This window comes from Diadema antillarum, unplaced genomic scaffold, assembly GCF_040938485.1.
Source record: "Diadema antillarum isolate AM-2024a unplaced genomic scaffold, OU_Dant_1.0 seq00000549_RagTag, whole genome shotgun sequence".
Classification (NCBI taxonomy): Eukaryota; Metazoa; Echinodermata; class Echinoidea; order Diadematoida; family Diadematidae; genus Diadema; species Diadema antillarum.
Window position 1 is genome coordinate 12,619 of NW_027271494.1, and position 21,876 is coordinate 34,494.

Below are 21,876 nucleotides of genomic sequence, written 5' to 3' on the forward strand. Positions count from 1 at the left end.
GTTTTTGTAGATTTGGGTCAGATGAGTTAAAGAGAACATTCCTCGCCCCAGCCATAGCTGGTGATATGGTGGCATGTATTGGAGTGAGCGAACCAGGGGCTGGCTCCGATGTGGCAAGTAAGGGTCTGTGTGCCTTATAACCCTTTGCGTACTTTGACTGCCAATTGGCATAGAAAACCCGTAGTGTTGTACCCACTGTCCAACAGTCTGGGACAGAAAGGGTTAGAGGGCAACTCAGCTATACTGTACATGTTCAAGAATGAAGAAAAATCATTCAAGCAGGACAGTGAGAGTTTCACAATAGAAATAGGACATGAAAAAGTTTTGGAATATACAGTTTTACTGTAAAAGTGGAAATTTTCGCGCATTTCACGCAATCAGAAGCTAGCGTGAAAATAAAAGCATGCAAATATTTTTGGATGCCATGTGTTCCAGTAGTTAATGTCCTGATTCTGCGGAATTAAAAACTCACGAAATTCGTCTTACCTGGCCGAGCGAGAAAAATTACTCACGCGAAAAATTGTCTACTTTTACAGTATCTCAGTGATAGCTTCTGTTGTGTTAATGAACTGCTTGTTTGAGCAGGTGCATACCTTACATGGTTCTACCATAGATATTGCTTTGTGCATCGCAAATTATAGATGACAGCAACTTTTGTGTGTATGTGTGTGTGTGTGTGTGTGTGTGTGTGTGTGTGAAATGTTCATTTAGCACGAAGGATCGTACAATAAATGATTGTACAGTGTTGTATAAATTCATTCAATTGCTTTCAATGGTGGTGCGTACCAGCTACTGAGCGATTTTTTCTCTCCTCTGCTCTGTTGTCAACCAAGATATTCGCACCACTGCAAAGAAGCAGGGCGATGACTTCATCATCAACGGTAGCAAGATGTGGATCACAAATGGCCACCAGGCGGACTGGATGTGCCTGCTGGCCAACACTGGAGAGGGTCCCGTCCACAAGAACAAGTCCCTCATCATTTTGCCGATGAACTCCAAGGGTGGGTGCACAGGATGGTGGAGAGGGGGGGGGGGGCGGGAGGGGAGGGGGAGGCTGGATGATATCCCCGTAGTCACAAGGTTTAACCCTAACTAGGCCGGGTTATTTAGGTAGATGATAGAGCGGGGGGGGGGGGGGGGAGGGGGGGCAAGGCCCTCCCTCCAGATCTCGCCGTCTACCGCGTGATGGCGACGAAAATTGTCACAGACATTGCCTATGACTTAATCTAAAGAAATATGAAGTTAATTTTTCAAAAAAAAATATCATTTATGCTAAATTGTGTTAATTTATGCATAGGGCCTAATGATGCATGAAATCAGACAATTTAGTATAAATCACTTAATAAAGGTCAAAACAGGCACATTTTTTTGGTGTAAATATTCTTTTTAGTGTCCGTAGCAAATGTTAGAGAAAAAAAATTTTGCAATCAGAAAAAAAAAAATCTTAAGTATTTTATTGTTTCTTGAATTTATGTATTTCTTTGGTTTTTGACTTTACGTTTTTCATTCTTTTTATGATGACATTTGTCCGCGATATTGTTCCGAACAAGAAAATATGTTATTGATTTTAATCAATAACCTCCCCAAATAATCATGCTTTTAGGAAATTTGCCTGTAAACACAGTTTGCATTAAATTGTACACGAATTCACGTTTTTGAGTAATTTTTGGTGTGACATGCACGTACGTATTTATGCGCAACGTCGGAACCGCGCGCCCGGGCATCGCAAATTTGATGTCAAAAGATGGGGGAGACTCGAAAGAAAAAAGTCATGAAACGTCGCGGCGATAGCTTTTCGCGATAGCGATATTTCGCGCGAAACGTCGAGGGGGGGGGGGGGGGGCTCGGAGGCCCCCTGCCTAGTTAGGGTTAAACAAGCATTTGAGGTACCATATTGATTTGTACAAGGAAAATGATCTTTGATGATGATAGAATAGTACTGACAATGATGACAGCAATAATGAAGATAGAAAAGTAAGAATGAGGACGAAACTGAGAACGAGCATGATGAGAATAATTCTAGTAATGTAACAGTAATGTTGATTCGAGTGAACAGCCATTACATGATAAGCTGTAGTATTATTCATATGTGAATGTTGACATAATTAAGAGAGTTATATGTTCATAATCGTGATTTCATTTGGACAGAACAAAGACTGAGAAATGTCAATTTTCACAAATTAGAGTTGCTGTTGCGAATGACTATATCATAAACCAAATTGGAAGTAGAAAAACTATAAACATGTGTGCAATCTTATAGAATCTTTGATTAGAAGTTTTCATAGTTAATCCTACATTATTGTCTTTAATCAAGAAACATTGTCTCCGTACACGTGACAGTTGATGAGGATGTAGAGTTGCAGTGTTAGCCATGAATTTACGTTGTGGAGAAGCTTTGTATAGCTAAGTATAGATGACCGCCCTGATCAACACCCACAAAAAGTCGCAAATTATGATTCTCTGTAATGGACTAAAATATGTCATTTGTGTAGACTGACTCAATTTTTTTTTGAAGTTTGTCTTACCCTGTAGAGTAATCTTTTCTCTACGTATACAGTGTCAAAATTTGACAGCTTGAAACAAAACTGAAATTGAAATATTAGCATTTTTCTGAATCATATTTTTTTGACAGGCACTACATGTACTTTCACCATGAAATAGAACATGTTTGCATAAATGCTTCTACACAGCACACCTGTGTGACCGTTATCTTTAATCTTCCTTTCTCCCTTTTCTATGAAACTGCACCTCCTACGTCCAAACTCTGAGATATTTTAATCTCCTTTTAAATGGGTTAGGATGGTCCGATTTAAACATTGCATAATATCATTTTGAAGCTTAGAGCTAGTTTTTAAAGTTGAAAAGTGGAAATTTTTTGCGGCCTACTTTTTGTGGGTTTCCAGCTGGGTGGTCACATAACTGATAAAATGCACAACTCACTAGCTGTGTTCAGACGAGGGCAGTTTTGGTCGGAGTAACTTCGGAGGAAGGGTCGGAGGAAGCTTGATCGGAGTAACTTACGAGGAAAGGTCGGAGTAGTGCCCATCTGAACAAGGTCGTAGCAACTTCTTCCGGTCGGAGGAACTTACCATGACCTCTTCCTCCGACCAAGATACTCCTGAGTTTTCTCAGGAGTAACTCGCTACCACAACTAGCCGGTCGGAGTAAATTGCCCGTGCGGACAAGCTCTCGGATTATCTCTGAACTTACATACCTAACGACCTAGGTAAAACTTCCGGGGTCAAATCGCAATGTTGACATTTTGCGAGTACACGTGCGCGTGTAGTGCTATTCTAACCTAGTCGATCGCGACGAAGAAGCTAGCGCTCAGAAATTTTCATCAACAAGAATGGAGAAGACAAAATTTAAATGCCGCTGTTAAAAAAACAATCGTAGATCGACGTGCGCGGCGCTGCCACTTCCGGAAGTTACACCGACCCTCCACGTTGATCCCCGCGAAAGCCGTGTTAAATTGGTCGGAGTTTCTTCCCACAACCGTCATGTGGACACAGGGTCGTGGTAAGATAAGTATAAATTTTGATCTTAATTGCGGCGACATAAAATTTTACTCCGACTAAAAATATTGTACGTCTTAACATGGCTATAATAGTAGAAAATGTGAATGCTCATACGTGATTCAATGAATTTTAATGCATGTGTTGACCGCATCCCAATTTCACTCGTTCTAGGTGTTGTGAGGGGAAGACACATCGACAAGATAGGCATGCACTCCTCTGACACGGTCGAGATCTTCTTCGAAGACGTGCGCGTTCCACAGGGCAACCTGATCGGCCAGGAGGGGGCAGGCTTCCTCTATCAGATGAAGCAGTTTCAGGAAGAACGGCTATGGGGAGCAGCTGCAGGTAGGATGTGTGACAGAAACCCTTTGAAACGCTTACGGTAAAAGTGAACATTTTTTTTATTGGCAAACTGCAGTATCTGGTTGTTTAGTATACAAATATTGACTGCTTTGAGGGGCACAGTTAGGACTACACATTTTCCCATCAGTGACTTTTTCCAACAGTGCTATGCTCCAAGATGAAGTCATAGGGCATATAGCACCGTTGAGAAATCACAGAGGGCAAATAGTTTCATCTGCGACCCCCTAAAAACAAACAGTCAATATTTGTTTTATGTACTGCATCAAACATGATTTAAGATATTAATGCTAATTCAAGAGGCATTTAAATAAAGTTGTCGTGTTACCAGTCTGAGAATTTACATAAAGTGTAATTTCACAATGCACAAACAATATAGTAGATACGCGTCCAACATATACATGTACACACAATCTCATGCATCTTTCCCAGCCTACTAGCTTTTTCTTTTTCTTCTTCTATGCTGGAGATTTCAACAGTCACAGTACTTCATGGGGCTACTCATCCACTAATCCAGATGGTGTTGTACTAGAAGATTGGTCCTCAACAGCTGGTCCAATTAGTGTTTGACCCAAAACAGCCAGACAGCTTCCACTCTTGAAGATGAAATACAACATCAAATCCTGATCCTGAAATCCTGTCAACTTTCAAGGCCCATCTTTCACCTCACCGGATTATCTTAGACCCCTTTCCCAAGTCACAACACAGGCCATTGCTACCCATCCATACCGGTAAACCCAGTCCGACCAGTCACAACCAAGCCTGTTATAAAGCGTTGGAATTTCCGCAAGGCCGACTGGAAAACATTTTCAAACTTGGTAGATGAAGCCTTATGCAATCTCCCTCCACCAACTCACCGTGACATCGACCAAGTCTACTCAGACTTCTGCAATTTACTCATCAAGGCAGCAACGAATTCCACCCCACGCGGCTTTCGCCGACACTACATCCCCACCTGGGACGAAGAATGTGATGCTATCTACAACCAGTTTTTGCGATCTGAACCCGGAGACATGGCTTTCACCAAAGCCTCAGAACTGACTGATTGTCTAGACAGGAAGCGTCGTGATCGTTGGGAAGAAACCGTGCAAGGGATAGACTTCACTCACTCCAGTAGAGTTGCTTGGAAGACGCTCAAACGCCTCACTGGAAACAGTACCACACCTAGAACATGTCCTGTATCAGCCAACTCCATCGCGGAACAACTTGTTAGCAATGGGCGATTTAAGGACTGTGACAAGGCCCACACTCGATCTGTGAAGCAGGAGACCACCAACCTATGGCAGACTCCAGGAGTGGACGGATGGTTGTCGGCCCCTAAGCTCTCAGGAGGAGTTAGCTAATGCTTTAGCCCTACTTAGGAGTGGAAAGGCCCAATGTCCGGACAACATCCCACCGGAATTTCTTATTCATTGGGGGTCAATTAAATGTCAGAAGTGGTCGACAGATTTCTATTCCGGCTGTTTCACCAACCAAGTCATCCTAAGATATGGAGAAAGACCACTGTAATTGCTATTCCAAAACCAAACAAACCAGTTGATGACTCCAAGAGCTACACACCAATCTCCCTTCTCTGTTTCCATTACAAGCTTCTGGAACGTCTCCTTCCGGCGAGGATAGAACCTTTGGTTTACCCACGATTACCAGATGAACAAGCGGGTTTCCGTCATGGTCGGAGTACAGTCCACCAAATTGTCAAGCTGACCAATGACATCGAAGACAGCTTTGAGAAGAATCACAAAGCCGGCGCCATCTTTGTCGACCTCACAGCAGCCTATGACACTGTGTGGCACCAGGGTCTGACTCTGAAATTATTAAAGACAATCCCTGATCGCCACATGGTGAAGTTCCTCTGCAACATTCTAGCCAGCAGGAGGGTCGTCCTGAAGACTAGCGATGGACAGTCCAGCAGACAACGTCAACTGCGGAATGGAGTTCCTCAAGGCTCTGTACTATCCCCCTTGCTCTTCAACATATACATCAGTGACATCCCCTTCACAACCTCACGACAGTATGGTTATGCAGATGACCTCGCCCTTGTTCACTCAGGCAGAGCCTGGTCAAATGTACACAACACCCTTACTGCAGATATGTCACAAATCGCGAAGTATTTCAAGAGCTGGAGACTCATGATCAGCATGTCCAAGACAACGGTAACAGCCTTCCACCTGAACACCAAGGAGGCTAATCGGCAGCTCAATGTCATTCTTGATGGAACACCTCTTCCTTGCAATGCCACACCAACTTACCTTGGAGTGAAGTTGGATAGGCAGTTGACCTCAAGAAACAACTCAATGCCATAAGTGCAAAAGTGTCCTCAAGGAACATCCTCCTTCGCCGACTTGCAAGCTCAAAATGGGGTGCCAGTGCAACCACTCTCCGCACTAGTGCGCTAGCACTGGTATACAGTGCCGCGGAATGCGCCTCCCCTGCGTAGTGTAGGAGCTCTCACACCAAGAAACTTGATACTGTCCTGAATGACACCATGAGGCTGATTTCAGGATGTCTCCGGACAACACCAACAGATTTCCTACCTATACTGTCAGGCATCGCTCCCGCCCCCATGCGTCGAGAACATCATACCCATAGGCTGGTCACCAAGGCCTCCAGCAACCCGAACAACCTCCTCCACGACGTAGTTGAGGGCATCAGCGACTAAATTCTCGTCGCCCTTTCTCCCGAAATGCAGCAAAGCTGAGAGGATCAGACTTCAACATCTGTCAGGCATGGAGAGCAAGCTGGCAAGACACCCAACGACCTGCCAACTCGTCACGCCCAATACATCTGTCCCCCCAGGCGCAAACCTCCCAAGGAAGGAGTGGGTGTCATTAAATCGGATTCGAACGGGAGTTGGGCGTTTCAACGCAACCATGCATCGATGGGGGCTACGCCCGTCAGCAGCCTGCCAGTGTGGTGCACCAGAACAGACTGCTCAACACATCTTGAGTGAGTGCCCTGATCTCCGCCCTCCTGACAACATGGACCTAACACACCCTAATTCTGAGACTGTAACTTGGCTAGAACAATTGAGGGACGTTATTTAGCTGCTGCTGCCTCATACGCAAGAAGAAGCCTACTAGCTGACTGCTTTGCAGTATAGCAATTAAGAATTAGTGACTGCACCTTTGACCAATCAGAATTGAGGATTCATCAAAGGAGATACATGTGACCGTGCATCACAAAACCAATAAAAATTCACACGCCTTGATTTCACATGAGGACTCAAAAAAGGTGAATTGGGCCAACAGAGTCAATTCTTTAGTTTTGTATTATTTTCTGAAAGAGCTATCCTTGTACATGATTCTTTAGTTTTGGATCAACAAATGAAGGGGAAAGTGTGTTTTCAGCATTTGTTCTACAACCTTTTTTCCTTTTTTTTTGGGGGGGGGGGAGTAGAATGATCAGATATGTCTTAGAGGTCCCTTTTCTTTTCTTGAAATTCTTTGCACACTCTTAACTTTCAAGTTTAATAACTTTTAAAAGGATAACGCTACTGCTCTTGAAGTTGGCATTAATCATGGACAGAATGTGTTAATAGAACACGATCAATTTCAGCTTATTTTGATAATCCCTTCATTGTTGTTGCTCCAGTGGTTTATATCGTGTGTTTTGCCCCTTTCATCACACAACAATCACAGCTTGGTAAAGATTAAGCGTTTGAATAGACCCAGTATTTCAGAGCCTCTTTTCTCAGTTCACACTTTTCCAGTATTTAGGTAGGTTAGGGGAGTCCACTTGAATTGAGTTATACATCAATTTAAAGCTTAGAGTCTACTCTTTCAGAATCTGCCCTTAACTAAAAATCCATGCCTGGCGATTTTTGATGGCTTTGTGATGCAGGGTCACACTATCACTTCTCATGACTGGCGATATTAGCCCTACATACAGTGTACTGTCACCGCATACTGTACCGTCAAAGTGACCAGGGTCCCATCACAAAAGATGTTAGGATAGCAACTTTGACTAGAATAGCAACTTCTCGTAGCAACAGCCAATCAGAAAGCTGGTCAGGATTCTTGTCACTTCCATGACACTTGCCATTCCAGCAAGAGTTGCTATCACATCAACTTTTTATGAAATGGGGCGCTGATGTGTGTTTTGGTATCGTCATTGTTGCCTAAATGTAACAATATCACAAAGTGTGCAAAGCGCTATCAATCCTGAGATGATCCGGATGTAGTTTGTTTTCAGAGAATGGCTTTCCTTTGAAAAAAAAAACCCAGAATACAGTAATAACACAGATTCCCTGGTCTTTAATTTCAATTTAAGGAAAACTTTCCTAAAAGCACGGTGTTTTGTAGTTTCGTTTTTTTTTTAAATTTTTGACTTGTATGTTTTCACCATTTGAGATTATGATTTGATTATCTGAAGCATGTTATCTTCCTTAATACCAGTACCCTTCAGGTCGTTCAGATTTAACAAACTCCCCATTTGAAGGGACATCAGATTTTAACAATAAACAAAAAGATAAACAAGCAAGAAAGTGATAGCTATCATTCACAGATGCATAGGCAATCTCTAACAGCAAGTAATGCATTATAGCTTGAACTAAAGACTTCATTTGGAACGTGTCACAACATTCATCATGTGAATATCTAGAGGTGAAATGATGGCTGATTTAAAGTCATCTTTATTTTTCTCAGTTTTCCACAAACTTGTGTTTTATAACCTCATTCCACAAAGATTTTTTTTTCTCATCGGGCACTCATCGGAAGCAAAGTTTGTTGCTTCCGGCTACCCACCAAAGTACAGTGTATATTGGATGGCAGTCTGATAAATCCAACTTGGTTGGTCCTGGTCGACTATCAGGTGAGTGTCAGACATTTCGCACATGATCGTCATCAGATGATCTTGCCTCATCGGATCATCGCCCAACATGTCTGGCACTGACCTGATAGTCGACCAACACAAATCAGATTCATCGCACTGCGATCCGATACACTTCGTTGGGTGGCCGGGGGCAACAAACTTTGCTTCCGATGACCCAGCAAACACATAGCGTTTTCAGAACGTTTCCTAAACTTTTTTTTTAGGTTCCGTACGTATAAAATGGACGTTTTAAAAAAATACATACAACGTCAAAATTGGGACTTAGCATTCACCGCAAAGCATAGGTTTTTTTTTGGAAAACGTTTTAAAAACGTCAATGGACGTTACAAAACGATTTTATTATGTCTGCTACGTCTTCGTCCTTTATAAATGTCCACAAAATGTTTTTGTTAGGTCTGCTACATCGACTTTGTCTTTAATGAACGTTTAAGAAGTTTTTTTTTTTTGATCCGGTACGTGTTCGTAATTGTTTTCTTTATCATGAATTTTCATGCCTATTTATGAATATTCAAATAAGAAATTATAAGATTTGTAAACTAGTGGAAATAGATAAAAGACATTGAAATCTAAAGATTTATGCTGGGTTCAAACTTTTTGTGTAAAGAATAAACTTACCTACGTTTTTGTTCAGTTATTCACAATTTCAAATTGTGTGATAAAGAGGTATGTCCATATATTAATAGGCCTAATTGAGGTGTGTGTAATCTAATTCTAGTAACCATGTCTTCATGCATTACACCATTTTGCTGGTATATGAAAGAATGTGATACAGATTCATCAATTGGGAATAGGATGTAGTATAGGTATAGTTGGTAGGACGCCAGGAACAGGTTAGGATAGGATTATACAGGATTAGGGTGCATTAATTCCAGATTATGCCTCTTTAATCTCATAACTATATTTTTTTGAATACCAATAAAAAATAAACATAAGACGTTCTTACAAGGTTTTATGGACGTTCTAGAAAGATATGAAAGGTTCTCTAAACGTTCTCGAACGGGTCATCAGACTTTTTTAGACGTTCTTAAAACTTCTTTGAACGTTCAAGATGGTTTTCAAAGGTTTACTGGACGTCCGCAGAACGTCCACAGAACGTTGTGAATATTCTTAAAAGGTTCTACTGACGTCTATAATGTCCAAAAGGTTTTCTGCAGGTCCTTAAAAATTTCGAAAGGTTTTTATTGGTTTTTAAGAGTTTAAAAAACGTTTTTATAACGTCCATTTGAAATGTTTTGAATACGTCGAAAACTTTCCACAAAAAGACGTTCTGAAAACGTTTTGATGAAACGTCCAAGTAACGAACGTAGAACGTTTCAAGAACGTTCAGAAAACGTCCAGATGTTAGCTGGGGAGTGACCAATGAGAAAAAATCTCTGTGGAATGGGGGTATGACTGATTGCTGCCACTCCCATGTTGTTTCCCTCTTCTGCTGCTGTGCACACACAGCTCTGCTACCCCTGGACTTGATGATCGATGACGCCATCGAGTACACCCGGCAGCGCAAGATTTTTGGCAAGCCTGTCCTGGACAACCAGGTGGTGCACTTCAAGCTGGCCGAGCTCAAGACGGAGACGGAGCTTCTAAGGTCGCTTGTCTACCGGGCAACAGGTGGGGGCTGGTCTTGAGGGTCCTTTTCTGAGATGCAATACCCTTTCACATGAAAAGTTGTCGGTAATCTGCACTAAAACAGTGAAAGGAAGTGGTATCAGCAGTGCACAGCTTGTGTTTGTGATTTAGCATTACTTTCAACTCTGTTGCATCTGTTTGGTATAATGAGTGTGAACAAGGATATAAAACTTCCCTCTTCCTTCACGGTCCAAACCAGCACCTTTTGTCTGAGAAACTGAACGTCTGCCAGTAGGATTTTGATCCATGATGCAGATTTGATTTCCTCCTTTCTGTTCACTGTGTGTTATTCAAGGTTAAATGAATATTCAGCAGTTGTGTCCCAAGCATGACAACTTATCCACACTAGCCATGTTCAGACGTATTTCTAGTCGGGATAAAATTTTGTGGCGCAGCAATACAAATTCAAATTTATACTTATCTTACCATGACCCTGTGTCCACAAGACGGTCGTGGGAAGAAACTCCGACCAATTTACCACGGCCTTCGCGGGGATCACCATGGAGGGTCGGTGTGACTTCCGGAAGTGGTAGCAGCGGCATTGGTCTTCTCTACTCTTGTTGATGAAATTTCTGAGCGCTAACTTCTTCGTCGCGATCGACTAGGTTAGAATTGCACTACACGCGCACGTGTACTCGCAAAATGTCAACATTGTGATTTGACCCCAGAAGTTTTACCTAGGTCGTATAGGTATGTAAGTTCAGAGATACTCCGAGGGCTTGTCCGCACGGGCAATTTACTCCGACCAGCTAGTCGTGATAGCGAGATACTTCTGAGAAAACTCAGGAGTAGCTTGGTCGGAAGAAGAGGTCGTGGTAAGTTCCTCCGACCGGAGGAAGTGGATCAAATGAGTGGATCATGCAGCGTGAATAGATCTAGCCATTGCTAGAGCCAGCCATGGCAGTTTACTGTATGTCCTGTCACAGTTTGACAGAACACGATATTTCCCAAAATCATATTTGTCAATGTGTCTGGTATTTACTACTCCAAAATGTAATTGTCAAAACCATCTTGCCATCTTACATAATAGCTTTATGAGTTTTGGAAACCTACTTGTATACACCAGGAAAATTATATTTTATTAGAATTGTGACTTAAAATGTGATATTGCAGTGTGACTGAAAATGACGAAATACTGGTTCTGAACATGATTAAATGTTCATGAAAGTATATATCAGTCGGCCAGTCATGGCATACACTTCTACCTTCTTGTAGAACGTAATCGTGTGTCGGGATAAAGAAAACTGCTTCAAACTTATACATACTGCAGTTTCGTACAGTCACCACTCAAATTCAGTATCTGTGGATTTAGCCTGACCATCAATTGGAATTCAGAACATTGTAGGCACTAGTGTGATTTTGTCCATGAAAGAGTGAATCTCATTGATTGATTGATTGATTGATTACTTTTTGTCCATTCTGGAAGTTCTTTGTACATTGGATATCGCAACAAAATAAACATTTAATACATTACAGGTGCACCACAGACATATGACAGAGTACGAATGAAACTCACTCATATCAACATACGGTAACGTACATGCACCATAATAACACAATACATTAATCCGACATTTACAACTATACAGAAACTATTAATATACAGCTGTATATCACTTTCATATAATTATTCAACTCATAAATCTATTCATTAATATCCTTTCATGCATCATCATTATACACCAAACAATATATCACCTACATATCCCAATATATATTTTTATAATTCACTCCAAAAACATCCCCCCCCAAAAAAAAATATATGTATACCATTACCGTGAGAGCGCCTTATCAAAATAACACAAAATGTGTCTTACATAACTACACTTGTAAATCATTACATATTCCAAATTTAAAATAGCATAACTTAAATACTGTGGGAATATTTCACTCCACAAAATATTAGGAAAATTAAACTTACCATTGCAATACTTTCTCCAACAAACACACACGAGAAACATATACTACAAATCTACACCTCACTTTCATCATATACAACAAATATAAATTCAATTACTTCAATTTATAAAAATAATCACTCAATATCACCCCCCCCCCCAAATTTCATCAGAATCAATTCAGAACTGTAGAAAAAGTTCACGACGCAAACTTTGCGACGAACCGCCCCACCGCCCGACCAACCACACACAATATCTATATACCTTCCTATACTCTTTGGATATGCTGGAGTATGATAATAAAAATACACCAAAAACTAATAATCATGAAAACTTATCTAATTACTCTGGCATTATACGTGTGAATGGAATCCGGGACAAAAGAACTTCTATAACGGGTACGCTTTGTGCGAGGAGGACAGAGTCTGATACCTGATCTGTTCAGGCAATAGTAACCGTACAGAGGGTGTGTTAAATCGGTCATTATCTTGTTTACTTTGACCATCATTCTTTCCACGTATAAATCCTGTACCACTGGCAATTCCAACCCAATGATCTTTTGCACACACTTTCGCGGTCTATCGATTCTGGCCTTGTCCTTTTGTGTAAGATTGCCATAAAAACAAATCAAGTTATACATGACATTATAGATTGGATAAAGGACTTGTAGAAAAGAACCATCAGTGTTCTATCCAGCCTCAGTTTGCTCAATTGCCTGATGAAAAAGAAAAGCCTTTGATTTGCCTTTTTTTGAATCATCAATGTATTTGCAGTCCAGTCCAAATCATTAGAGATGTTGCGACAATCTTTAACGGAGTTGGCGTCAAAGATTGTCGCCCCGTCATAAATTGTCGTCTGGCGACAATCTTTGATGAGGGCTGGCGGCAAAGATTGCCGCCCGCCCTCGAAGCACATTTTGCTGGGTAATATCGTTCTTGACATAGTCATTGAAATACCAACACATAACTTACATGGCTACGTCCATGCAAACATGCCATGTAAAAAGTCATGGTGAGGTTTCAAGGTAGTGTGTATGTGCGCGCGCACATGATAATTTAGTGTCCGTTTGCGCGTGTGTATGTGTGTGCGTGTGTGTGTGTGTGCGTGTGTGTGTGTGTTAGTGTATATGATGGAAGAATGTGTTTAATATGTCATCGTGTGTATTTGGCCGCGCGTAAAGTTATGGGGAGAGATAAGCTGTTGCTGGCATAATAGTAGGGCAGATATGTAACAAAAATTGGTCGAAATGCTCACATCCGGCGGAAAGTATGAAATTTTGCACATAGGGGTATTTTGGGCGCTGATTTCAAATATTGCCGGATCCAAGAGATGTGACCACGGGGTCAGCCGCCATTTTGAATTCCAATATGGCCGCCATCACAAAACAAATTCAAAGATCCCTATCTTCAGTTCTGAATGACCTGTGGCACCAAAATTTGGTACACATGAGCGTTTTGACACAATGAATTTGATGACAGATTGATTCGGAGTGTCTGACAAACATCGAATGGCCGCCATTTTGAATTCCAATATGGCCGCCTCGACGAAATATTCAAAATCTCTATCTCGATTTCTAAGTGGTGAGTGACCCTGAAATTAGGTGTAAACAAGTATTTTAACATACTGAGTTAAACTATTAACTGATGTGATGTGTCTGACAAACGCAATGCCTGCTATTTTGAATTCCAATGTGGCTACGAAGACAAACATCACGACTAACATTCACGGGCATGTCAAAAAGTGCAGCAAAAAGGAAACATAATGTACCTTTCACTGACGTCACAATGTAAATACATCAGCGCGCACTCTATCAGTTACAAACGCGCGCTCAATCAGGTAGCCTAATTTACAAACCCGAGATAGAGATTTTCAACACTCCAACATGGCAAATATGTATTAAACTCAAATTGGCTGCCGTGCAGCTTGTCAGACATATCAAATAAGTCTGTTATTGAAGTCATCATATCTTCATGCTTTTATATATCAAATTCCAATGGCTACTGTCATTCAGAACTGAAGATAGGGATCTTTGACGGCGGCCATTTTGGAATTCAAAATGGCGGCCGACCCCGTGATCAGATCTTTTGGATCCGACAATTTTTGAAATCAGCGCCTCAAAATACCCCTATATGCAAAATTTCATACTTTCCGCCGGATGTGAGCATTTTTTTTCACATATCTGCCCCACTGTAAGCGTTATATTGATTTTATCAGCAGCTTAATTGAGTTTGATGAGTTTGCTTGACGGATTTGTATATGAATTCGGAGTGGTGCTTGTGTGCGGGCGGATGCTGCCTTTATGCATACGGTCCATTATGTCTTATGGCCTATGTATTAACATTGGGAAGTCGTTTCATCAGGAAGGAAGGTGGTATCGGTTCGGGTGTGTGCGTGTGTGTGTGTGTGTGTGTGTGTGTTACATTTCGTTATTGCGAAGGTTCGTTATTCCTAAGGCTCTTTTATAGTCCGAAGGTTCGTTAATTTTTCCGAAGGTTCGTTATTCCGAATTTCATTTTCGGATCAACGATGACGATTGGATAACGTCATAGAGTATTCATGGAAGTATTGATACTTGAAATGTTATTTACAAGTCATATGCTTTTGAAATATGCAATAAAAACATAGGGTTACCGGACATTTTAAAGAGCTATGGCGAAATAAACAAAGACATGTTTTTCACAATATTTACACATAGACGGGCGCGCGGATTTTTAACTTTGACGCCAGTGCATTCCTTTGTTATTGGTCAAAAATCGATCGGAAATCAATAGATATTGTTACTTAATGTATCAGAAATCCAAATCAGTCGAAAAAGCGCGTTTTCATGTTGCTTACGCGCTGTGCGCGTGAAAACGTGCGGACGGACGCGCACGCGTGGAATGTTTTGAAACGCTTAAAGTTGTCTGAAACCTCGAGAAAACCGGTCGGGAAGTCGTTTTGAGCATTTTAAATTCTTGACGCGCCCGTGCACGCACGTCATGGTGACCTGGCTAATTAGCATAGTACAGGATGATCAGACGTGACTTGAACTTTATGTCTACCGAAAATGGTAAAGAAATGAGACATTTAGTTATGAAGTTATGATCGATCATTGAAAATCACAAAATGGCGCCTAGATGAAAATGTTGCTGTGCTGAGATATTGTCATTAGATATGACTGAAAATTTCATGTGAATTGGTGAAGTCATTATTGAGATGTTTTGTTCACAAAATTTGTCAGAAAGAAATCGGAATTTCGAGCAAACACAATAGGTGATACGCCGTTAGCGTATCACCTAATAAGTGTGTATACACGCCTGCCAGCTGGTCTTACCCACAAAACTTTATAGCTGAGGCGATCAGGACCGGGAACCTTTTGAGTGTTAACCTTTTCAAAAACCAACCTGACATCGTGTTCAAAAACTGCAACTCCATTTTCCTGGGTGCCTATAACTGCTTTCATTTCCTGAACAAGTTATAATCAGCGTTGACAAAATCATCACGGTCAAATCTGCAGTGGAATTCATTCAATTCTTCAACAAATGACTGAGATATGAGGGCATGTGGTACTCGAAATTTTTGTTTATTATCTGTCAGAATGTGCACATTTTGCCAACCAGCCTTCAAATAATTTTCTGCAAAATCTTTCTCGATCTTCCTTTTAAAATCTTCTTTACACACCCGAACTTTCTCTTTAATTTGCCTTTGTACATTTGCTACCTCTTCTAAATTACCATTGTTAGTTCATTGCTCTTCTTGTGCAGTAGGTCTCTCAATTCTTTCGATACCCACGGTTTGTTGTTTGGGTAGACTCTTGACATTCTACGTGGGACATTCAATTAACATCAACACAAACGTTTACGTAGTCCGTGGCAACTTCTGTAGCCTCATTCATGGAGCGTGTCGGATGCATTCAAAAGGACATTCCAATCTGTGCAGTCAAGGCAAGCTCACAGACGCTCTGCTGACTCATCTGACCAGGGGCCCGTTGCATAAAACTTACCATTGAATTTCAATGGTAACTACCGTCAAAATTAGGCATCACAGCCAATCAGCATCAAGGATTATAAAATTTACCGCTGATTTGAAGACTTACCGCTAGAAAGGAGCGGTAAGTCCAACGGTAAGGGTTTTATGCAACAGGGCCCAGATGTACCGTTGCCTAGTGACCACCGACGCTCGCTTCAATTTCTGTTAACCCGTTCCATACTGAATTCTGAAATCCCCATAGACTTAGTACACAGGCCACCAGGTTCCCGTATGGAACGGGTTAATAAACTGGGATGAGTTGAATATTCACATGATCAGATGCTGGTGTAAGCGTCTGGAATGTTACCGTAGCAGAGATCGAGGGTCGACCCTGCTCTCGTCGGAATGTCAATGTATTGGTCGAAATTCGGAAGAGTGTTATCCAAACTGCATTAATTAAAATCCCCAGTAACAAAGATGGGCGCCGTTGGTGAATAGGCTTGACATTCGTTGACATTCTTTAAAACAACTTCGCATGCTGTGTTGACGTCTGCACGAGGGTGAATGTAGATAAGAATGACCAACATTTGTGGGAACTCTCTGGGAAGGTAAAATGGCCGCAGGCCGACTGCAAGTAGTTCTATGTCCGGGGAACATATCTGACTCTTAACTGTCCAATTATTGCACCATTTCTGATTGATGTACAGACATAAACCTCCTCTTTTCCTTTCCCCGATTCTCTCGTTCTGTCAGCCCTGACCAGAGAGAAATCTGGCACTTCAACCACATAACACTGTCGGGGACGTTTTCACTGAGCCACGTTTCGGTGAAGGCCAGTAAACACGACTCTCTATATTCATTCATATAAGTACACACGTTCGAAGATCATCCATTTTATTGGTTATAGAACGAACATTGCCAAGTATGACAGTAGGGAGATGGGTTCTGAAGCCTCTCCTTCTCACCCGGACACGGACTCCACAGCGATTACCCCTTTTGCGTGGTTTGATTTCGCGGGGAAACCTTTCATATCCATTAGGCACGTTAGCGGCTGCAGGCGTTTTCCCTAGGTCGAGCAGGTCGTCCCGTGTGTATGTTAAGCTGGTAGGGTGTATCCAAGTTTCAGTTTCAAATCCAGTCCCGAATTCCACAGTGAAAACCAAAATCACAAGAAATATGGCCAGGATGCTCTTTACCTGTATACCTGCCATTTTGGTGAGTATCCCCGTAATAATGAAAACTAATACAGAAACTTGACAAAAATAGACAGACGCAGATATCCAATGTCGGTCGCCACGGAGCGGCGCCCCTATCGCATTAATCTGTCCCTATTTAAGTTAAAGTTGGTTCACTGTCCACTGTAGAAACTTGTCCCATCCACTCCAACCCATTTAGTTCAATTTGCTCATTTGTAGACCACATCACCATCTTTGGTCAAAGATCATCAATTCACATAGAAACGGGACATACATTTGTACATCTTGCAGTCCTTGTGGATCGTTCATCTGCAGCTGTACTAATCAACTCTTCTCAGCCATATTATGACAAAAGCATGTATCAGGGTAAAATACAGATTTTATAAATTTGTCCAATTCTGGGGTTTTTGACGTCATAAATTTAAGACAATTCTTGGATATTCTAGAGTTTTTGTTCCTGAGATAACTGGAGCTATTATTAAATCATTTTCACATTTTTTTTTTTTGGGGGGGGGGGGAATTAGATAGCAAATTGGTGTATATCTAGATACACACATTTGTCATGTAGAGAGCTGGCAAAAGAAGAGATTTGTATAATGTACAACATAATTATGTACCTGCAGTTGTACTTTCCTAGCTCACCTGAGTCTCCGGCTCAGGTGAGCTATTGCGATCGCTCTTCGTCCGGCGTACGGCGTCCGTCGTGTGTCGTGCGTAAACTTTTTACATGATTTTTCATCTTCTTGTTGAAAACCCCAAGACCGATTGTCACCAAACTCGGAAGGTAGCATCCCTAGGGAGTTGCATAGGATCTCAATTTGTGAAAATGGACACTATGCCCCTCCCAGGGAGCCCAAACCCCCCAAAATTAAGGAATCTTTGAAAAAAATCTTCTTCTCTAGAACCAGAAGAGATAGAGCTTAGTTAATATTATGAGTTTGTACATTAATGACTGTAGTTCCAAGTTTGTTCATAGCAGATCCAGGGGTGCCCCCCTTTGGGCGGGGGGGGGGGGGGGAAATGGGAGGTCCAAATGGGGCCTAAATTGTACATTTTCATCATTTTCTTGAAAACCTCATGATGGATTTTCACCAAACTTGACAGGTAGCATCCTTAGGGGGTTAGGATCTCAATTTGTTAAATGGGCGCCATGCCCCACCCAGGGGGCCCCCAGGCAACCCCCCCCCCAAAAAAAAAGGTATCTTTAACTTCTTCTCTAGAACCAGAAGTGATAGAGCTAAGTTAATACTATGAGTTAGTACAGTACATTGATGACTGTTATTTCAAATTTGTTCATGGTGGAATCAGGGGTGCCCCCCCTCCCCCTTGGGACCCTGGGTATGGGCAACGGAGTGGGAAGGGGTCCTATTCATGGGGCCTAAATTGTACATTTTCTTCTTGAGAACTTCATGACCCATTTTCATCAAACTTGGCAGGTAGCATCCCTAGGGGTGTAGGATCTCAAATGGGCACTGCGTCCCACTTGGAGGGCCCTAAGGGACCCAAATCTCCCAAAATTAAGGAATCTTTAAAAATCTTCTCTAGAATCAGAAGTGATATCCAGAGCTAAGTTAGTACTATGAGTTAGTACATTAATGACTGTATAAGTTTCAAGTTTGTTTGATAGCAAGATTATAATGACACTAGCAGCACCCGTGGAAATCCACGGGTCTGAGGGCCTCCCCTTGCGTGCAGGGGAAGGGGTGAGGATCGAGGTCCAAACTGGGGTCTAACTTGTACATTTTTATCTTCTTCTTGAAAACCTCATGATGGATGTTCACCAAACTTGGCAGGTAGCATCCCTAGGGGGTTAGGATCTTAATTTGTTAAAATGGGCACCATGCTCCTGCCCCCATCCCCTCATATTAAGGAATCTTAAATTCTTCTCTAGAACCAGAAGTGATAGAACTAAAATTGATATGGGGGGGGGGGGTCCGAATTTGGGCCCTAATTGTACATGTTCATCTTCTATTTACTTGAGAGTGCGTGTTCAAATTTTGGTACAGCTGTGTGTAATTTAGATTAATAGTGACTGCGTAAAAGGTGAACTTGCGATACTCAGGTGAGCGCTAGACCCGCGGGTCTCTTGTTACCATAAAGAGGCCAATGTGGCCCATGTCAGGTTTTGTTGACAGAAGGATGAATCTAGATAAACCTGACTCTAATCCTGGTAAAGAATGGTTTGAAAAGCTAGGAAACATTAAAAAATGACCAAAAAGACAAAAAGACAACTCCTCCATCAAATATCTGTTCCTGTGGCTTCTAACCCAGACTCTATAAAGCAATTTATCTCGATCCCCCTCCCCCCTCCTCCAGTGTGGAGCTCTGGTACACCCTTTTGCTATTATTTGGCAGTTATGGTTGAATAAAATGTTATACTGAATTGACTTCCATGCCCGGCCTTGCTTTTCGGTGTTTGTCTCACTCCAGCGCTGTATGTTCAGGGACAGGATATGACCAAGATGGCATCAATGGCCAAGCTCAAGGGGGGCCGACTCCTCCGAGAGGCCAGCGATGCTTGCCTCCAGTACTATGGAGGCATGGGCTTCACGAATGACCTGCCCGTCTCAAGATATTACCGTGATACTAGGTGAGGTGTAAAACGTGGTTCATTTACACGCAGTTTATTTCGAGTTGAATTACTCTCCTTGCTCCTGTAGATTTATGGAAAAGCTGCTAAAGGTCAGACAAGTAAATTTCACTGCTTACAATCAGCTGTCAGTCAAGTGTCATCTGGCTTTTAAATACATAACATTGTACAGTTACGCTTGCCTAAGTCAAATCTATTTGGCCTGAAGAACAAGCTTTGACTTTAATACAGAAAATTCAATTTATGAGGGATCAAAATCAATAGAATACTAAGAAAAAAGGACTTGAAAAGAACTTTTACTTCAACAATTATTCGATATGAGGTCGACTTTAAAGCAAGGTTAACTGTATGTGTGTGTTTTCTTAATGTCACAATTGATTCCAACAGTCTTCATGTGCATCTAGAAAGCATGAAATATGATGTTATGTTTACATACAAACTGGGGGGGGGGGGGGCGTCACATCAAGTGGTTTCATACTAGTCAACTGATGCTTTCAGGAATAAACCCATAGACCCTGATGTTTTGTGACTTGTCTCTAAAATCTTTCATGATGTCATTGTACACTCCCTCACTATGTCTTGTTTCTGAGTGCTTTAACTAGAATATTTTATCCCTTGGATGAATTCTCCTTTTATGTTTCACATACAAGGCATATTCATGATGATGATATCTTTTTGGATGGCTGACCGTAAAAAAAAAAGACTTACTGCAGAGAGGCCATTTCTATTCTTGGACCAACGCATCCTTGTAATGGTGGGCAGATAAAACTGACTGCAATGTTTGTCCTTATTTTCTTTTAATATCTTCAGGTTGACTTCCATTGGAGGTGGTGCAGATGAGGTGATGCTTTCAATTCTCTGCAAGTTTATGGGAACCTTACCAAAGTGAATGTGATCCCGAAATTCTTTTTTTTTTCTTTCATCTTCTTCTTTTCAAATAGGAGTGGGATTGCTATAGACTTATTCGGTTTTAAAACCGGAGGACTTCTTAGACGGTTGCATTACTACGTAAGTGCATAATTATACAGTGTATTGATTGTTGTTAGACATACTGAAGCCCTAAGTGATGGCTGAAATAGACCCTAACATAAATTGCAGCCCTCAAACCGAACAGGTGTATAAGCACCGGGGAAAAATTGACAGATTTGTGTTGATCAAAGGCACGACAGTGCTGCATGTATTCAATGTTGCACACTCCTGATAGCGAACTGTGTGGACTGATTCTTGATCTGATTCTTTATGCCTTGCCACTGACGCTGTTGACAGGGTTGAGCATCATGAGAATTTTGTGCCACCATGTTTTCTTTCTTCTTCTTTTTTGTGGGCACAGAGGATTTGAGATGATTATCATGTATGTTTCCTACATCTATCTTTGTCCTCATCCTCATCCATCTTCAACTGTGTCTGCAGCTGAAATATAATTCTCCCTATCTCATGTGGGCCCTGTTTATGAAGAGATATGATTGATTTTATAGTTAATTTCTTATGGTAAGTCTATGGCAGCCTGTGTGGTATTAAAGGAAATTTATAATTGATTATATCTTTTGATAAAACAGGGCCCATGTGTTGATTCTTGAGTTCAGAAAGTACATCTGCTGTGCTATGCTTACAACTTGTATCTTGTCCAGATTCACACATTTTTATGTAGGACCTATTTTGTGTGTAATGATTTTTTGTATTTCATACCACTTTTCCTACTGTGCCATGATCACATTAGTCATGTGGAATTGCCGCATTATGAGTACCCGGTATTGTAATATTATTAATCCGTATTCATGTCAAAGTACATCGGCACTTGATCCTTTTCAAACTTACATTCATTTAACGACAATGATGAACGTGTTCAGGTTGAATTACAAATGGGATATACACATTTGGTTAATTGCGTGTATAACAAAATGTATGTAATA

General features: G+C 41.4%; 1 protein-coding gene across 1 annotated transcript; it reads left to right on the forward strand.

The window, feature by feature from the left end:
* Positions 1–10: 10 nt before the first annotated feature.
* Positions 11–20,855, forward strand: LOC139734823 (probable acyl-CoA dehydrogenase 6; the record flags this gene model as incomplete). Its single annotated transcript, XM_071645609.1, has 6 exons — positions 11–117; positions 834–1,001; positions 3,690–3,863; positions 10,155–10,316; positions 19,807–19,966; positions 20,777–20,855. Coding segments are annotated over 6 exons (850 nt in total), but the record flags the coding sequence as incomplete, so codon positions are not given.
* Positions 20,856–21,876: the final 1,021 nt, after the last annotated feature.